This window comes from Benincasa hispida, chromosome 6 (genome assembly GCF_027475165.1).
Source record: "Benincasa hispida cultivar pf3 chromosome 6, pf3_genome.v1.1, whole genome shotgun sequence".
Classification (NCBI taxonomy): Eukaryota; Viridiplantae; Streptophyta; class Magnoliopsida; order Cucurbitales; family Cucurbitaceae; genus Benincasa; species Benincasa hispida.
The window spans coordinates 50,642,812-50,663,489 of record NC_143483.1 but is presented as its reverse complement, the minus strand read 5'-3'; the positions used below and the strand labels follow the sequence as shown (position 1 = coordinate 50,663,489).

The 20,678-nt window shown below is 31.2% G+C and overlaps 1 protein-coding gene across 1 annotated transcript; it reads right to left on the bottom strand.

Moving 5' to 3' along the window:
• Window positions 1-2,830: 2,830 nt before the first annotated feature.
• Window positions 2,831-3,850, bottom strand: LOC120080310 (uncharacterized). The gene has a single exon (XM_039034945.2). The coding sequence runs from the start codon at window positions 3,827-3,829 to the stop codon at window positions 2,975-2,977; it is 855 nt and encodes a 284-aa protein (XP_038890873.1). The 5' UTR covers window positions 3,830-3,850; the 3' UTR covers window positions 2,831-2,974.
• Between the last annotated feature and the right edge of the window lie 16,828 nt (window positions 3,851-20,678).

The following is a 20,678-nucleotide window of genomic DNA, read 5'->3' as shown; positions in this document are numbered from 1 at the left end:
ATTTAGGCTCTAAGGGGCTTAAGGAAGTTAGTATATCTAATATTCCTACTGTTGATCATGTTGATGTCGAAGATATTGTTGATTCTATTGTTCTCAGTGTTGGGCCTATCATTAAGGATACATCCTCTAATGATACGTTGTTATCTCAGCCTTCTTTTACCGACTGATTTTCTTCATGGCAAAAGGGGGAGAAGGGGTAGGTTGTGATCATGAGATCGGATATCATGATATGTTTATGTTTTGGTTTGTTTGGTATAGGTTATTATGGTTTTCATTCACAAATAATATTTACCTTATTTATTTTGTGAGATTTTTTTGTCTCTAGCTTTATTAATGGGCAGATTTTTTGTTTTGGTTTTTCTTTCCTTATTTGGTTGTAGATCTTCTAGGATGATTCTTTCCAATTTTGTTCTTATCTTGTTTGTGGTATTCCTTCCTTTTGTGTGCTAAATTTATTATTGCTTTTGGTTTTAGAATAAGCAACATATTGTTGTGCAAGTTGTTTTACAAAAGTGTATGTGAAAGAGACAGGCTCTCTAGAGGTGTTCGTAAGCGTTGTCGATCTCAGTGTTACTTATGTTGGTGTTAATCTGCTTCACGACATCTTGTGCTTGTCATCGTCCAGAGTATTCCTCCACTGGTTGATGGGGATACTTTTCCCACTAATGATATTATTATATTGGATGGAGCTCTCTCTATTTCTCCTTATGTTGGCTATTCTGTTAAGCAGGGCTAGTTGCTGAAGATTTTGAACATGTGTTGCATGATAGCATTCTGGTGGCTATATTGATAGCTTTTCTAATGAGTCAGTGGTTTTGTGCTTTCAAATTACTCTTACTTGTTGTCGGTTGGTTTCTTATCTCTATTGTCCTTTTTTTTTTTTTTTTTTTTTACTTTTGGTTATTTTTGTAAGCCAAACAAATGGGGGAAAAGAAGTTTGGTTTAACACCATTCTGATGGTTTGTGGTTATGAGGGATCTCATACAAAACTTTTAGAAGCATTATTGTGGAAGTGAGATGAGCTCTAACTTAGGGGGAGCTTAAGTTGAAATTGAAGAAGAAGCTATACGTGATTCACTGAAGAGGGTGTCCATCAGATAAGTATTTTCGTTGTAATTACTAAACTCTTTATAGTAAAGTTTTGTTCCACCAGACATATTGCCCCCAAACGTAGGTGTTTTTACACCGAATTGGGTGACCAATCTCTATGTTGTTATATTTCTGTTTGTTTTCACGTTACCCACTTGTCATGCATATTGTTTGTGACATCATACTTAACATTGTATTTTGTGTTAGATCCACCACGTTTTTTCAAGTTGTACAAAAGATAGGCTAATATTCTTGTAGTTGCTTTGATCAATAATTATACAAGTTAGAGGCTCAAATTTTCATACAACTACCTTTTTGTCTAAAATAACAGGCCTTATGATCGAGATGTGAACTAGCTAAATTGAATAGATATAAAGGTTTGGTTCAACTTCCTCATAACAGCAAAGCAAAAATTCTTTGGAAGAACTTTCTTGTCGCTATTCTATGGTCCTTATGGCTAGAACGTAACAAGCGAATATTTCAAAAATCTTGAAAATTCCTCGGGCGACTTATGGGAAGGCATTATCACTATGGCTTCTTATTCATGTAAAAATTCCTCCCTTTTTTTCGAACTGGGATGGTTAATTAGCTTTAAATTGGAAGACTTTCTTCTAGCTTTTCTTTTACACCCTTTTATCTCTAGTTATCTAACAAACTATCTATTTATATTTCTCTTTTTTTATTGAAATACATTATTATTGGACTGGAGATATGAATGAAAGTGTGAAGGATGTGTCAATCTAGTTGAGATATTCCAGTGCATTCCAACCTCCTTTAATACTTTCATTTAAAAAAAAAATAGATGTAAAGCAGAACAAAGTTCTCTCATCTCCTACTTTCTTGGAGGGGATTATTTTTAACTTATATAAATTAACATAATGTAACCTTAATTAGCTTTTGAAAGAAAAAAATGTAACCTACTTTGACGCATTTTAACTATTATTAAACTACAAACACAGACATTCTACTCCTTAAATCATGGTGTTTTGTTGCAGTATTACTCTTTCCCTAGCTGTTCCTTTCGATTATTTATAAAGTCAATCCAAATCCAAATCCAAATCGCTCCTCACACAGTCAAAATTGAATTTCAACAAATGCAAAACCCTCTTTTGCCCTTTGATTTATTTTTTCTGACGAAAGAAATCGTAATCATCTGAGTAACTTACTAGATAAAAACATTGTCGTAATAATCAATCCTTATCACCATTGTTGAACTAAAAAGTGGAAATGCAAGTGGATTATTTCATCTTCGAAATTACAGAATATTCCAGTTCTTGGCGATGATATTATGTCAGTAGAGAGAGAGAGAGAGAAGAAAAAAAAAAAAAGTCCACCGCTGGCACTTTTGCTGAACAAAAAAGATTTTTAATATTTAATTAATTTTATTTATTTACTGATGTTCCCATTTCAAAAGCTCTTATGATTGACCCATTTTTTACAAGCGTATGAAATCCAAACGATGTCGCATTAATTTTTTTTTTTTTAAAAAAAACAACACTAAAATTTTATATTTTTTTGTGTAGAAGAAGAGTGTATGAGATTAGATACGATCTCTGGATTCTTATTTTTATTTAGTGTATAAGAAAAATAGAGAATGGATTTGGTTTGGTGCAGCCTCATCGCTGAACCATTTCTGACTGTGAATCAAAATCTCACGACATGCATGCAGATTAATTCAAATGAACAACAATTGCATTTTAAAGAAAAAAAAAAAGGATTAAAAATTACCCCCACAGGACAAACAGCAAATAAATTGACACTCCCCACAAATTATAAATAATAATCATAATAACAATAATAACATTCTCGTTTTTATGCACACCCACCGCTTCATTAATTCTACCGACTAAATTTATAAAAATAGAACTAAAAAAACTAAAAAATCTTAACTTGTTGTCACGCAGTGCTGCCTCCACACATCCAAATGCTGGTGGTGGTGGCCACGGCGGTGCTCACGTCGGCGCTGGTGGTTCATCATCACAACACACCGCCTCAATTCCATCTTTTCTTCCTTCACTAAATCCTCCGCTTCTTCTACTTCCTCTTCTTCGTTTTTCTCGTCGTTTTCCTCTTCAATCGCATCATTGTTGTCGATGTTGTCTTTGCTGCGGCCATCATTTTGTCCTAGTTCTTCATCTTTAATGAGATGCAATCTCAACCGTCCATCTCCACGACACGCCCGAAGAATCTCGGTCCGTTCGATCCTAATCTCGGTCAGCTCCAATCTCCCATCTTTCCTCACCGGTCGGAGATAAAAATTCGGATGTCCATGTTGATTCAACGACGTCAATGGTGGCGGAAACTTCCTCTCTTCCACCACCTTCCTCCGCCGTATCCTCACCGTAGACCCACCGCCATCCTCCATCGTCGTCAATTCATCATTCACCAATCTCTCATCGGAGCTCTCAAATCCTAAGGTTTCGGTGCACGACATCAACCCGTCCACGCCACCGCCTACGTCTTCGATGAAACCGACCCCACGCGGGTCCTTTCTCGTGGCGGAGGACGGCGACGGAGAAAGAGGAGGTTTAATGAGTGAGGATGATTCAAGAATATTAGGAGATTTATTGAATTGCATAAGATTATGATCGGAATTAATTAATCCTAAGCCTAAGCCATGGTGTAATTCAAGGTGGGAATTGGAGTTATTGAAGGGTGGTGAAGATTTGGAAGAAAGGTTGTCGGTGAAGGACAAGAAAGAGTGGAGACTTTTTCTGTAAAAACTCATCATCATCGTCATCCTTTGTAATTTTTGTACGTAATTTGGGAAAATAAATGGAGAAAATTGAGAAGAAGAGGGTATATATATATTAGCAATATTAAAAAAAAAAAACCATCCAATTAAAATTTGCCATGTGGTAAACAATTTTCTTTTTATTCTTTTTATAATTTTGAAAAGATTAAATTGTATTAAAAGTTATGGGCTATGGTGAAGAGAGTGCCAACGGGGTGAAGAGGAATGAGCTACACAGATGAGGAAAGGGTGCCGGGTCCCACGAGAGATGCCCAAAAGACTTGGAATAATAATAATAATAATTAGTTAATAATGTGTAATGTAATATGGTTCGTTTTTTAATTGGAGTAGGTCAATTGGACAAAAGGACATCCAAGTAAATTTAGGAGTAATTGACATGCATTTCCTCTCTATTGAAATCAGCATTCAATCTTTCATATTGATGATTATTGTAATTCCAGAAAAAATGGATAAAGATAAATTTTGGTTATATCAATCTATTAGATATAAAGTTCAAAATTACATCAATAATATTATAATTCATGAATTTTGCATTTAATAAGAAATATTATATTATATAATCTCAAATTTAGATATTTATTAATAACGAAATTGAATATTTAAGAATCTATCACAATATAACACATATATTTTAATCTTATAGTTTAAAACATAAGCATAAAATAATAATGGAGAGTAGTGAGAACAATTTGATTTAATAGTTTATTCTATTTTAATCGAATCAACTAATAAAGTTCCTAAATTATACCATTAAAATTTTAAAGTTGAAAAACTAAAAAGAGAAAATTGGAAGTTTCTAAAAATTTAAAAGATAAGTGTACTCAACAAGTGATCATTCCAAATATACCCTTGAATTGATATGGTACCAAAACTTTAGGGATAATTCAGCTTTTTTCTTTATTTTCTATTTTACTCCTTATCTCTTGCATCTAAGTTCTCTTTCTATAAATAGTAATGTATAAGAAAAGAATTATCAGTATGATGTAGGTGGTTTATTGGGATGTGAGAGATGGGTCAATGGTGATAATCCAGAAGCCTTGGAGTGAGGGAGAGAGATGGATGAGAATATAAATGATTGAACTTGTTGATTTTGTCCGCCTATATACATTTATCACCATTACTCTTTTTTCTTTTTTAATTATAAAATTATTTAAAAGATCGATACAGTTCTAATTACACTTTTAAATTTTATAAAATTAAAATTGAACTCTTAAAATTATAATAATTATAGAATCGAATCTTTAGATGATAGGTAAATTAATTAAAGAATTTAATTTTATAAATATTATAAATTCGAATTAGAGTCTAATTTTAATATTTTTATAAATTTGAGGGTTGAATTTTCACGTTTATGTAATGTGTCCATTTGAAGAAAAATGGATTAAAACATTAGTTTTGACTAATGTTACGAAAATCAAGTTTAGCACACAAAATTTAATTTGATTATTACAAAGTTTAATTCTTTCGAGGGTTAAAAGAGCCTTAGAGATGATATTTTAGTGGGGGGAGAAAATGGAGATAGAATACATTTATTATATTTTCGACTTTGCAATATTTTTCCCCTAAAAAATTTTAAATGATCATTCTGGACTTTATTCCTCAATTCAAGAAATTGAGATTGAGGTCCAAATTTTTTATCAATTTTTACGTTTTATTTTTTTTATTTGTTATTTTTTGCAATTCTTCAAGTATCTCAGCCCCTTAATTCACTCAAGAAACAATATTATAATAATGTGCTTATTGATCCTAAAAAGAAAAGGCTTAGACTTTAATATAAATATATACTTTTTGTATACAAATCAGAGATTCAAATTACGAAATTATCTCTTGGACTTTAATATATAAAACGGATATATAATTTGGTTTAAATTTTTAGGTTGGTTCCTTTCATTTTAAGGCTTTGGTTCATTTTAGATTGCACTTGGGATTGATTTTGAGATAGGTAGAAGTGATTATAAAAGTTTTTTTTTTTTTTTTTTTTTTTTTTTTTTTTTTTTAATGTTTGGTAAAATAGATTATGAGTAAATTGGCTAAAATTACTTCTAAATCACAGGTTCATTTCACATCCTTTTTTAAAACCGGTTATTTAGCAGCTAAAAGAATATGCAATTTTTAATAAAAATTAAGTTCTAATTTTATCATTTAAAATTAAGTCTTATTTTATACATATATTTTAAACAATTATTTAATAATTATAAATTTTAAAAAAATAATATTAAGTCCATTTTAGTTATTACATCTGGAAAACGATAATTTAAGATTTATTACCAAATATTTATAACCAACTTGTTCAAGGATAAAACTGAAATTTATCATGCATTAATACACTTCATATTACAGTTAATTTTATAAAAAAAATACTATTGTCAACAATTATTTTAAAAGTTATGGCAATCCCAAACAAAGCCTTAGTCTCTCTACTTTTAAAATGTTCCCTTGAATCCATGTTCTTTTAAAATGTTTATTTTGATGTTTTCATTTTAAAAAAATAGCCATTTTATATCTCCATTTGCAAATATTTAACATAAATTTGATACACAAGGGACAACTTTTAAAACAGATTGATAACTACATTTTAAATATTTAAGTAAATTAAGTGTAATGTTGGGTTGTTTTCAAATATAATAAAATGAACCAAAATTTATATAAACAATGTGATCATTATCTATCAATGTTAGATACTGATAGACTACTATCATCTATCACTAGACACTGATAGACACTGATAGATGTCTATTAGTATCTATCATTGTTTATCACTAATAGACTGTGACATTTTGCTAAAAACAATTTAAGTAGTTCTGCCATTTAAAATTATTTCCCTTAAAAATTTGATAAGCAATTAGATAAACATGAAAATGAAGTCATGGGAATGATTATCAATTTCTAATAGTAGAAGAACCAATTGAAATTGCAAGGACCATAATACACTGGTAATGCTTAAAATGTACAATTATATTCCATTTAACTCCAAATTGTTCTTGCATTTTATGTATTTATTTAATTACTATAGGTTTCAAGCACTAAAAGAGTGTAAGAGGGCGTTAGTGACAGTGACCCAAAATGAAGCTTAATTACATCAACCAGAAAATAGAAGGCCAAAATGACTATTTTGCCCTGAAGTGAAGGAACTCTTTTTTAAGAGAACCATTGAGCGGAAACAAGATCGTTCTAAACTCATTATGAAAGAACAAAATATTTACAAACATACAAGAACAGTTATGCATCATTGAGTAAATTACAACATGCTTTCAATTAAAAACAAAAGGAATCGAGTGACATACCATTGAAGAACTCTTCTTCAAGTATTCTCTCGTTCTACACTAGTCAGGCGTCCCAGCAAACTCGATCATGAGCACAAATGCAACGAATAACCAGTGAAATGACGAACTGCTAGATCCTCAAACGCAATCGAGTAATACTCGATCCTCGACCCTCAAACAGCAACACTCGACACTACCACTCGGTTACCTTAGTATTCTCGGAGTAAGAATCCAGGAGGTGTGGGCCCTATGTGAATTCTGTAGAGGGAAGAAGGAAGTATATGATAGAGTTAAACAATCGAGTAAGTGGCAGAAAGGCTTAGTCTATCTTATAGACACTGGGTACTCAATTGTCTAGTAATAAGGAGCAATCGTCTAACAAACTCGCTTGTCATTTACTCTCTCAAAAGGGCTATCGTATAGATCTCTCTTTTCACTCGATCTATTATGATGCGCGATTCGAATAATAAAAAAATGAAAAACTCTTTTCACTTTTTTATTCTTCAGTTATTAAAAATAATAATAACCTCCCACTTCACGCACGGTTAAAGGAGAAACCAATCACAATTATCTCATAATTTTTTTATTATAAATAAATATAATAACTAATTTATCATATTATATTTATAACCTATAGTTTTAATATCACATCATATGTAACATTTAAACCATAGATCTTTTCTTCTTTATTTAATATAAATCATATTTATATTAATTCCTCCCATTAATGTATCTAATACATCAAATCAATTATATCACATACAATTGGACCAATTTAATTATATCATATATAATCAAATTCCCTTATTAATTTAAACACTTCAAACTAACCCAAAAACTGATTCTCAACTTGAATCCATTGAGCTACCAATAGAACCTTATGGACCTGTAGCTTGAAGCTTCAACGTTACGTGAATAATGGACTAAACTCTTTAATCACAATATCCACCATCTATTAACTGTCGAGCACTCCACTAAAGACTAACAGCTGCACTCTTCGCATTACATATATATTTCTGTGTCCATTGGATATAACTAATCAATAGTACGATAACCCTTTACAGATCGCTCGTAAGTACAACTGGGCTAATATACCGTTTTGCCCCTATACTTACATCTAACTCCTTAAGTACCACTGATTCGTCTAATGAACAATACATCATAGTCCTACCATGAGTAAACACTTCCCAGCCCATGAGAAAGTGTGTGGTGCCACATTGTTGAAGCCCCAAAATCAACCCTTAAGGGAGAATTCTATCTACTTACCCTTGCTTCGAGGAAGGAGTGAATTCCGTCATGTGTAGTTGAGTTCCAGCTCCCTAATCAGACAAATCCCCAAAGTGGTAGGTTTGAGTCAACGATCTGACTACTCGCAGCCATGCAAATCAAATAACCACCCCTCATAGGTAGGAGTTCCCAACTCACTCAGGATTAAGGTCATGTTACCTATGGTCATCCTAGTGAAATGAAAGTTTCTGTCATGAACAACATTATATAATGAGACTAAAAATTTCGTGGTCCGGTCTTATACAAACTTCTTTGTATAGGATACCCCCACTCGTATATCTCCACATGAATGATCAGGATCAAATTATCTGTAGCACTTTACAACACTTGTAATATCTACAAAGCGGGTCATATTCGTAGTGTCACCAAGATAAGGTTTCCCTCCTTTATACATATACTACAGACCATTTAGATTATCATTTAAGGTATGATCCACTTGTATGTCTTCACATACATGCTTAAGTTACAACGATAACTAGGGATCTTAGTTTATTGGTTTATGGTTAATGCAACTGAAATATTTCATGTTTCATAGATAATAGTGAAGAAAATATCTCATATTATTATATCACAAATGTTTGTTCATATACGTGTTTACAAACTATAGGACCTTACGAGATTTAGGGCATCAACCCACCATGAAGATGGCACAACGATGCCCAACTAGACGCTACGCCAACATTGCAAAGCAAGAGAGTGTCTATTTCGTACAAAAGGCACAATGCTGCGATGCTCCGAATCCCATTTACATGCAATTTTTGTTAACGCCGCGGTGCCAACTTGTTTATCATATAAAGATTTTTAATGCCTAGGGTTAAGGAGATCGGATCCAACCGATTATCTTTGGCTTTCTCTCGATTTTCTGTAGCTTTTTGGTCTGTTCATGTATCAAAACAATACCTCGCCTATCATGATGTCAATTATGGTCTAAGGTGTCCATTCTAGCTTACGGTAGAGTAATTTTTTCCCAATACTGTAACTTATGAGATTTTGATCATTAATTATAATTTCATGAATTGAGTTTGGATTCTTTTTCTGTCCTTGCATGTTTATGGTTATATTACTACTTTGAGGTTGTATGATCATTAGTTAGGTATCGAATTGCAATATGTAACATATAATTGTGTTTCCATCTTAAATAGTAAACGGTTAGTTTAGCTTGTAAACTATTGCGTCTTATAGTGAATAATGTTCAAATCAACCTAGGAAGAATCATGATGAGTATTGATCTAGATAATTTCTAGTTGGTATTTAACTTTAAAGGGATTGAATCCCGTATGAAAGCATGTGATTGCTTTGCCCCAATTTTTGTTTGAAACATTAATTCACAGAATAGAGATAGAGAACAAAATTAAGCATGTTTTCTAAGAATTACTAAGGGAAAAGAGCAAATTACCTTTGAAGATCTCCTCTTCAAGTCTTCTCTCGGTCTTGATATATTTCACAGCACGTACAACTTTAGAACACAACTAGCAGATCTTCTATGTTATCTTCTTGGACAAGGAAGTTTGTGGAACCTTTTGAAAAAGGAAAGGGATGAAACTACCGGAGAACTATTCTCTAATGATTTTGTCTGGGAGATTTTGAGTGAGAGGGAAAGATTTTCTTTGTGTCTTTTTTCACGCAAAAACCAGTGTAGTGAGTGGATCTCACAGATGCAGATCATATTTGCTAAATGAAATACGTGAGGGGAGTTATGTTATTTTAACTCCCCTCACCCCTGCAACTGCAGGGAATTATTTTATTTAATTAATTTAATTAATTAAATTAAATTGATTGTTTAATTAAATATTATATTAAATATAATATATGTAACACGTATATATTTGAATCATATACAAATATGTTATTCTCCTATAATTTATAGTTTAAAATGAATCTTATTCCCATTAATTTAATCTATAGTTTTAATACAAATCCAATTCATATTAATTTAATATTTGAATCTCATTCAAATATTATTACTCTCATATTATAAATTTTAAATTTGAATCTAATGCAAAATTAACTTTATATTATAATGTATCTATATAAATTATATTAATTGTATCATATACAATTAAGATAAAGTCCCTTAACTGATTTGAACACTTCAAATTCATTCAACACTAAATAACCTCGTTTTACCCATTATGAACTAGCAAAGGGACCTAATGGACCTACAGTTATAAGCTCCAATGATACAAGATTAATTAATTAAATTCTTTAATTAAATTAATCAACATTCATTAACTATAAGACACTCCACTAACGACCCATAGTTGCATTCTTACGAACTGTAAAATATTTATGTATCCATTGATTTAACCATTTCATGTAAGTTAGTCATTCACAAATTGTTTGTAACTATAGCTTGGTCAAATTACCATTTTACCCCTGTAATTACCTCTTACTCCTTAAATACCACTGATCCTCTAATGAACAATTTGTTTATGGTTCAACCATAAACAAAGTCCCTCTCGGGCTAGTGAGAGGGTGAGGTCTCATTGTTCAAGTCCCAAAGTTAGCACTTAAGGGTGTTGGGATTTATGTCCTAAATCTTATAGTCTGTAAATATGTAAACAAGTTATTGAATAAGTATAGTATTATTTATTTGAAATAGATAAAGTTTTATTTATCTTTGGCACGACTCAAATCCAATAAACTAAGATCCGATGTTATTTAATGTAACTTGAGCAGTATGTGGTTGACATAGAAGTGGATCATATTCAAGGAATAACCTAAAAGGTCTATAGTATATGAATAAAGTTAGGTCCCTTATTTTGGTAATACTATGGATACAACTCACCTTGTAAAGGTTATAAATGTTGTAAGTGTTACAAAAGATTTGATCCAAATCTTTCATGTGATGATATGTAAGTGGAGTATCTTATACACTGAGTCTATATAAGACCGGATCACAAAATATATAATCTCTCATTGTAACACTGTTAGTTGAAGAGATTAATATTTGAAACCATAATTGTATAACTCGATATCAATCCTGAGTGAGTTATGAACCATGAGGGTCGTACTTTGATCTATATGGGTGAGAATGACCTTAGTTGCCGACTCATTATGTCTACCATTTTAGAGAAGATATTGAATGAGGAGCTGGAAACATAGCTTCACAAGATGGAATTCGTTCCTTCTTGGCTTTAGGGTAAGTAGATATATTGTTCCTTTAAGTGCTAACTCTGGGAGTTGAACTATGAGGCCTCACCCTCTCATTGGCTCGGGAGGGACTTTGTTTGCGGTTGGACTACAAACAAAATTGTTCATTAGAGGATTAGTAATACTTAATGAGAAAGAGGTAATTACATGGGTAAAACGATAATTTAACCAAATTGTAATTACAAATAACTTGTGAAAGATTGACTTACATAAAATTGTTAAATCAAAGGTCATATATATAATACAATTCATAAGAGTGGATCTATGAGTCTTTAGTAGAGTGCCCATGCTTAATGAATATTTATTAATTTAATTAAAGAGTTTCATTAATTAATCATGTGTCATTGGAGCTTATGGCTATAGGTCCATTAGGTCCCTCTGCTAGCTCACAAATGGATTAAACAGGAATTTTAATGTTGAAAGAATTTAAATTGTTCAAATTATTTCAAGGAAATTTATGTTAATTTTATATGATGTAATTAGTGTAATGTATATAAAGAAGTTAAAATATAATGTTAATTTGAATTAATTTCAAATTTAAACTTTACAAGTATATTAACATTTCAATTAGATTCAATATTAAATTAATTAAAATTAGATTCATATTAAAATTATAAGTTAAATTCATTGTGAATGAGATTAATATTAAAAAGACTATAGATTAAGAGAGAATACGTATAAAATATGATTCATATATACATTAATTTAATTAAATAAATAAGATTTAATTAATCAATATTTAATTAATAAATAAATTTTGATTTAATTAATTAAATAAATAACTCCCTTACAGTTATATAGAAGTAGGAGAATGGGGTTAGGGGAGTTTTCATGTAAGATAAAAGGAAAATTGGTTTTCCTGCACTAGTGTTTTTTTTTTCTTTTTATGTTTTTATGAAAGAAAACACAAAAAAAAAAAAAAAAAAAAACTCCTCCCCTTCTTTCTAAAAGATACTCTCACAAAATAGAGAAGAGTTCTCTACAACATATTCCCTAAACTTTCACTAGGATCCCACAGTCCTCTTTGTTCCAATAGAGAATAATGGAGAAGATCTTTGGTCGTGTTCTTGCATTGATCATGAAGTTTTTGCCGTTTTGAAGATTGGGAGGAAAATTCAAGTTTTTGTTTATAAAGGTAATTATTTTCTTCTCTTTTCCAATGTCAAAGAGTATGCTTAACTTATTCTTAGGGCTAGTTGCATAAATAGAATTCAAGCCCAAAATAATAGAATATATAGTACAAGGATAAAATAATTGCATATATAGATAAAAAAAAATGATAAAAGACTAAAAAAAATCATGCTTAGCCACTATTTTGCTTGTTGGTTCCCAGTTTTCTCAAATTAAAAGCTATCACTGATAGCAACTATTAGTGATAGTTACTGTTAGCTGCTATCGCTGATAGCTTCTAGCAATTGCTATCAATGATAGTTCAATAGCTTTCAATTTGAGAAAAGTTAATACAATCTTGAAATATTAGCTTTTAATTTGTTATCAATTATCAGTAACTATCATTGATATACTTTCATCAATTGGAATCAACCTTGAAATATTAAGACCTAAGGCTATCAGTGGCTATCAATGATAGATTCATAAATAGTGATCAACTTTGAAAGAAAACCAATAACTTTGATTACCACAGTAGTTATCACTTATAATATCTTTTATCATGGCTATCACTGATAGCAGCTACTAGTCGCTATCACTGATAGACTTTCATCAATTAGAATCAACCTTGAAATATTAACACTTAAGGCTATCAATGATAGACTTCTATAACTAGTTGTCACCTTTGAAAGAAACTTGATATATAGATATCACCTAAGTTCTATCACCAATATCACTAATATCACTCATATTATGGTTATCAGTGATAGCTTCTTTTACTAATAAGTGATAGCTTCTTTTACTAATAACATCATTGATAATATGCTATCAGTGATAGCTCTCTATTATCGATAATGTGCTATCAGTGGTAGCTTCTATCACTGATAACGTGCTATCGAGTAGTTTCTATCATCGATAAATGCTATTAGTATTAGCTTCTATCATTGGTAACATGCTATCAGTAGTAGCTTCTATCAATCATAGCCATTAAACACCTTTTTGCCTCTTTCTTGTCCTTCCCAAACATTTATAAGTCCCTTTTCTTTTCGATGATAGCTTCTATTACTGATAAACATGCTATTAGTTATAACTTCTATGCATTCCACTTACATTTTAGTTTGAGATTCAACTTTATTAATTAAATTCACTAAATTGGCTATCAATGATAGATTTCTATAAGTGGCTACTAACTATGAAAATATAATCAAAGATTAAGCTATCAATGATAGAAAATATTATTGACTATCACTGATAGACTTTCATTTTCTATTTATATTTATTATTTGTTATAATAATCAAACTTGATGATTGACTTGTTGGTGTTAAGTCACTTATGAATTAAGTACTTTCAAGTCTTAGGTACGGAACATAAAAAATGAAAAATGGAGGGAAGAAGCAAAAATAGAAGAAAAGAAATAAAATAATTAAAAAGACTAAAAAAAAAAGGTGTGCAACAAGACAAGGGAGGGCGAAATTGAAAATTAAAAAAAAAAAAATCAAAGATTGACTAGTCAACTCATACATATTTGCAAATATTTTAAAGATATAATATATTTTTAGATTTTTTCTCTTATTTTACTATCTATTACAAATATCTTTTTTCAACTCAAAAAGTATGCTTTACTTATTCTTATTATGTGTCATGTATAAATTTCTTGTTACAAAATTGGGCAAAAGTGATTAAATGCTTCCGTACGGGATTCATCCCTTCAAAGGGAATAACTTTACTTACCTTAAAGGTAGGGAGAAGTGAATTTCATCTTGTATAACTATGTTTCTAGCTCCTCACTTGGTATTGTTCGTGCCAAAAAAATGATGTCGTTAGTTTCATGTTTAGTCCTAAACAAATAAAATTTGTAGAACAAGTACAACTACTAATACTAACATGTAGTAATAGTAGAACTACGAGGTCGATCCCCAGGGAACCTCTTTAACTATCAAACTTAACTCTTGAATTCCAATTTATGGGAGAGGGGTTGGTAAATTTTTAGAAACAAAGTAAAACTAAAACTAGGATTAATATGAATTTTGTAAGATACTAATAGTAGAGAGCATAAAAGAATTCTTGCTAAGATTTCATGGCCATGAACTGGTAGATTCTTGAAGAAATCCATTGAATCTTACAAGAAATTGATACAAGAATTGAAGAAATTACATAAATTTCTCTCTAAATTGTAAAAAACTAGTCTATCCCTCGTTTTTTTTTCTAAAATGAATTTCATGGAAAACTTGCTTTTAATGGCTGCAGGTCGCAGTGTTGCGACCTTGGGACGATGTTGGTTCAACGCTCACTAGTGCAAAGGTGCGCACAATTTATTTAATCAATGTCCATAACATTGCGACGCTACCCTGTATGGATGAATTAAGCATGCTATTTCCTTTTAGCGTTGCTCAATGCTGGTTGGAGGGTTGCGATGCTGCTTTAGTGACATTTTGGTAAATATTTTGACTTTCTTCAATTACGTTGATTTCGTGGTCCTTTTTGCTCTTTTTTAGTCCGAAATTCTTGCAGTGACTCCAAAATTCTCCCGAGACTATTTTACCTATAAAATTGACATTTAAAGCAAACAAATAATATAAAATTGAGGGATTTAACATAAGAACTTAGCTCTTTTCAAGACCTATCAAAATACTCCAAACTTAGCTCTTGGTCATCCCGAGCAAATTAAATTAGAAACATACATTCAATCAAGCAAAATATGAATCACCTATATGTTTATTCATTTATTTGTTCATTCAAATTGTTTATATGCTCACTTGAGTTACACAAATATTTCATTTTCATCTTCTTTCTCAACAATCTAAAAAGTAATAATACAAGCAAGCATTTAGAAATTAAAAAATTTTACCAACAAAGAAAGGATTGCAAAGTTTTAGTTTATTTAAGAGCAAAAAACTAGTGAAAAGGTAATATCTAACTCTCAATTCCTCTTCACCCTACACTGGCTCGGTTATCGGTCTAAAATATACCTAACTTTGGAGAGAGGCAATTCTAAGACAAGGGTGCCTTTATAAACTCACGCATACAATCTTAATTGGCATGTCTTTTACATAGAGTGATAGCTTTCACACTCCAACCATCGGGAACTTATCGTTCTTTTCTCATGGGCCCTAACTAGACATAATGGAGGTAACTCTTTTCACCTCTATCCATGCATGCACACACACGTTAGTGAAAGTTATGTTATTTTGCAAGTTTGCTTTATTTTTTTTTTTATGCTAGCAACTTTTTCTTTTCTCTTTCTCTCTCTCTTTTTTTTTTTCTTTTTTTGTAATAGGCCCTATTTTATCCTCTTTGTCTAAACTTGCTTCTAAAACAAGTTGGTTGTTCTTAAAACCAAAAGTTGTCCTATCGGGGTGACAAAGAAAATAAAGTAGAAATGACATGTTTAAAAATATAAGATTCAAAATAAACATAAAAACAAAGCATTCGATTTTTTTTTTTATGAAATTAAAAGAGAGAGAATTTTTCCATTGAAAAATGGTTTCAAAATTTTGTTTGAAAATTTTAAAATGTCTAAAATATTGCTTGTTTTTTATTAAAAAGAATGTACCATTTCATTGATAAGAAAGAAATGATTGTTGGGAATATCCAAAAACTCACAGTTCGTAAATGTTAACATATTCTAATAAAATTATTATTGAGTATTTCATTCAATAAATTGTTATTGATATTGCATTCTGTTATAAAAATCCAATAAACGAATCCATGGCTATATTATGAATAACTTTAACTTTATGTGGAGACATAAAAATGGATCAAGTTTTAAGTATATATCCAAAATGGTCTATAAGTATATGGATGAGATTGGATACCTCATCCTGGTGACTCTATTGTATGTGACCCATTTTGTATACTGATACAAAGGATGTGATCCCAAAATCATTCATGTGGAGACATACGAGTGGAGACATTCTATGTAATGAGTTTGCATAAGACCGACCTCGAAATCACTTTTCTTTATCATAATCGTTTACTGTTAAAATTGACTTTCAAATTCCATGACCTAGGGTAACTTGATCTTAATCTTGAGCTCTATGAACTTCTATTTATTCGGGATTATCCTTTGATCTGCATAGGTAAGTAGTCTAGTAGAATTTCTCAATAAGCCTCCTATTTTGGGGATAAAACCAGATACATCACTAGGGACATAGTCCTACATAATGGAATTCACTCCTACCCGGCTTAGAGTTAGTAGATAGGTTGTTCTCTTAAGTGCTGATTCCTGGTCTTGAACAATGGGACCCCAATTTCTTATGATCGAGGGGGTCATGGTTTATTAATTAGACTATAAACCAAATTGTTCAATAGAGGATCAGTGAAAACTTATGGAGCAAGAGTATTTACATGGTAAAATGGTAATTTTGATCTAGCTGTAAATACGAATAACTTGTGAAAGATTGACTTACTGATTATGGTTAAAGTTGACAAAAATATATCTACAGTGAGGAGAGTGCAACTATCGAGCTATAGCGGTGTGTCTCGATAGTTAACGAATATTGATTAATTTGGTCTAAAAAGTTTAGCCAATTGATCAAAAATCATTAGAGCTCATGATCGGTAGGTTTATAAGGTCCCTTTACTAGCTCATAAACTATATCTTGGACCAGTAAATTGAGCAGATTTGAAATGCTCAAATCAAATTAGGATTTGGAATTTGAAGTGTTCAAATTCAATTTAGGGTTTGGATAATTATATTTGATATAATTAAACGTATATTGGAGAGATTAAAATATCAAATATTGATTTCAATATTGATTAACACGAATAGGATTCATGTATGAATTATGTGTTTAATTAATTTAATATTCGATATTAAAGTATTAATTAATTAATTAATTATTTAAATAAAAAAAAATTCAATTTTGTAAATTCAAAATTTAGTTTTGAATTTTGTCTAATTTTAATTTTGATAGAAAATTACATTAAATAAAATTGAATTTTGAAAAAAATTGGAAATTAGGTTAAGTTAGTAGAAAAAATCCAAATTTTATTGGATTAATCCACTAACCAACACTTAGCCCACTCATTTAATACTAATTGAAGTGTCAATCAGCTGATTAAGTGAATGGTTTCATGTTTAAACACCTTAAATAATCCAATTTTTAGATTTGAGGAGTTTCATGCAAACTGAATTAAAAAAATTCTGAGATTCTCTCTAAAAACCCTCCTCTTCTCTAGCCAAATTGAACTCAATCTGAGATTTCACCTCTCAATCCAAGTTAGAGAATAGTAGAGAAGATCAATGTGGTAGTCTACTGTCAATTTGGAGACCCAATTCGTGGAAAGGTGCTGGAATTTTAGAGATTCAACAAAAGGTATTGTCATCTTGAAACCCCCATGTATGAAAAAGTTTTCTAGCATGTTTTTTAAACTCAAATTAAGTGCAATTAGAGTGCTTATTGATTCTAATTTCTTCCGCTGCATGTTAGTTTACTCTATCAATTGGTATAAGAGCATGATTTAAGCACTCAATTAATGTTAATTTTAGTTTGATGGATGAATTTCTAAGATTGTATGTTTGATTGAGTGATATGGTTTAAATTCAATTTTGGTATTAGATTTCTCTTTAATTATGAAGTTTAATTTGTAATTGGCTCTTGATTGATGAGCTTATATATGTGCTCTAGAATCTGTAATTTTATTAGAGTCAATAGAGTTGAAATTAAGCTGTAATTGAAGATAGAAGCAAGCAAAGTCCATAGCAGAAATCTAGACTGGTTCTACTATTCTCGCAGCATCATGACGTTGTTCATCTTAGAGCCCGAAGCGTTGCAATGCTGGGATGAAGCATCGTGATGCTGTTCATCCCAACCTAGAAAGGCGTGCATGACAAAGCTGGTTCGCGGGAAGAAATCGGATTAATTGGTTCGGTGACCTGTTGATCGGTTTAGCACTTTTTGGTTTGATTCAACCTCTTTTGGAGTCTTAGAGAGTCGATTCAGGCAGTTCGGGTCTAATTTAAGTTGGGTTGAGCGGTTCAGATTCTTTTTGGAGCAGTTTGTAACCTTTATTTGTAATATTTTGTTTTCAATTACTTGCTTAGGATGCAAAGTTGAACCATATTAGTTTTGTTTAAATATTTATACATGAGATGTATGTTATATTTAAATTAAACATGTATTACATATGCCAAGCAGATTTAAAATCCCACTATAAGAAAACATGTTACATACATAATCATATATTATAAGTTAGTTATAGTATATACTATGCATGGTTAGGGTTTCTAAATTTTAATATAAGTGTTATATTAAATTTTGAATTCCTTTGATGTTTATTATGAATACAAAGTATATCTATATTTATAAGTTGTTATAAAATTGGATTTGACTTTTAAAATTCATAACAAAGATAAACAACATGCTCACTTAGGTTAACAACTTGTTTTAAATAGTTAAAATGGGTCGTTATCTTATAAATTACGATTACAAACTCAGTCGGTTCATAATTCTGTCTAAGACTTGAGGTATTTAAGTTGACGGTTTATGTAACACCTGCTATCTGGGGATTATGGCCAAAATGGTGATCGTTGTTATTCAGGTTTTATAAGCTTGTGCGAGCGGTGTGAGATTTTAAAATGGTTTTATCACCTAGACATCATAGGTTAAAATCCAATTATAAATGTTATACTTGGACAAACCATTTAGACTTAGGTTGTTTAAATTAGCCTAAATATACCTAAGTAAAAGAATACCCAAACATTTAGAATACTTTAGTGGAAGATTAACAATATATACGATATATCGTTCTTAGCTCTCACGGCCCCAAGAGTTCACATTGGGAGATCCATGCTTAGCTTCGTGTTGCTTTTACCGCGACTACTCCATTCAGAAAGTGTTTGCATGGGTCAATATCAAAGTGAATGGAGGAAGTAGTTCATAGTAAGTGGGTGAAGGAAATGTATCAACATATTCTATTGTCTCCTCCATTAGTTTAAACTGTGAGATTCTTATGTTGCACATGCTATCGTTTTTAGGTGGCACTAGCTAGTCGTTAACCATATCGATCCCTTTGGAAGGTTGTAACATAGGATTCGGAACAACCCAAACTTTAGAAATGGATAGGGTTTCATAATTTCGTCTTGAACATTGTCTTCCAAATCAGGGGCATATTCATACTGTCTTATTAAATCTGAAAATGGAGAGTCACACTTACACGATTTACTAAGTGTTAGTAAGCTTTTGACCAAACGATAACTAAATGACTATAGGAATAGGAGTTATTCTGGATATAATATTTAGTCAAGATTGTCTTGCTGTAGTGAATGAATATTTGATTGCCCCTCAGTAGCATCTACTCTAACGCACTAAAGTATCGTTGCAAATAAATAAAGAATTATGGGTACTTTATTACGTTTGCTAAAATTGGATTTAGATGCCTAATTCTAATAGAATTTGTTTAATTTTCAGCAATATCAAACTCAATTATACAACTACTAGCTTCTGATAAATTCAACGGAGAAGGATACTCAAACTTGAAGTCAAATATAAGTATAATACTAGTCGTTGACAATTTGAGGTTTGTTTTAACGGAGGAATGTCCTCCTCTTCTCGATTCAAACGCTAACTGAAATGTTTGGGAAATCTATGACAAATGGGTTTGGGCTAACGAAAAGGCTAGAGCCTATATCTTAGCGAGCATATCTGATGTGCTCAACAAGAAACATGAAGCCATGCCCACTGCCCGTGAGATCATAGCATCGTTGGAAGAGATGTTCGGGCAACCGTCATCTTCGATACGACATGAAGCTATAAAATATGTTTATAACTCACACATGAAAGAAGGGACCTCTATTAGGGAACATGTCTTGGGCATGATGGTCCATTTCAATATTGTAGAAGCTCATAGCGCTATCATAGATGAAAGAAGTCAAGTTAGTTTGGTAATGAAATCTCTTTCGAAGAGTTTTCTGACATTTTGTAATAATGTAGTAATGAATAAGATTGATTACAATTTGACCACTTTTCTGAATGAACTACAGACTTATCAATCCTTGATGAAAAATAAGGAAAGTGAAGCA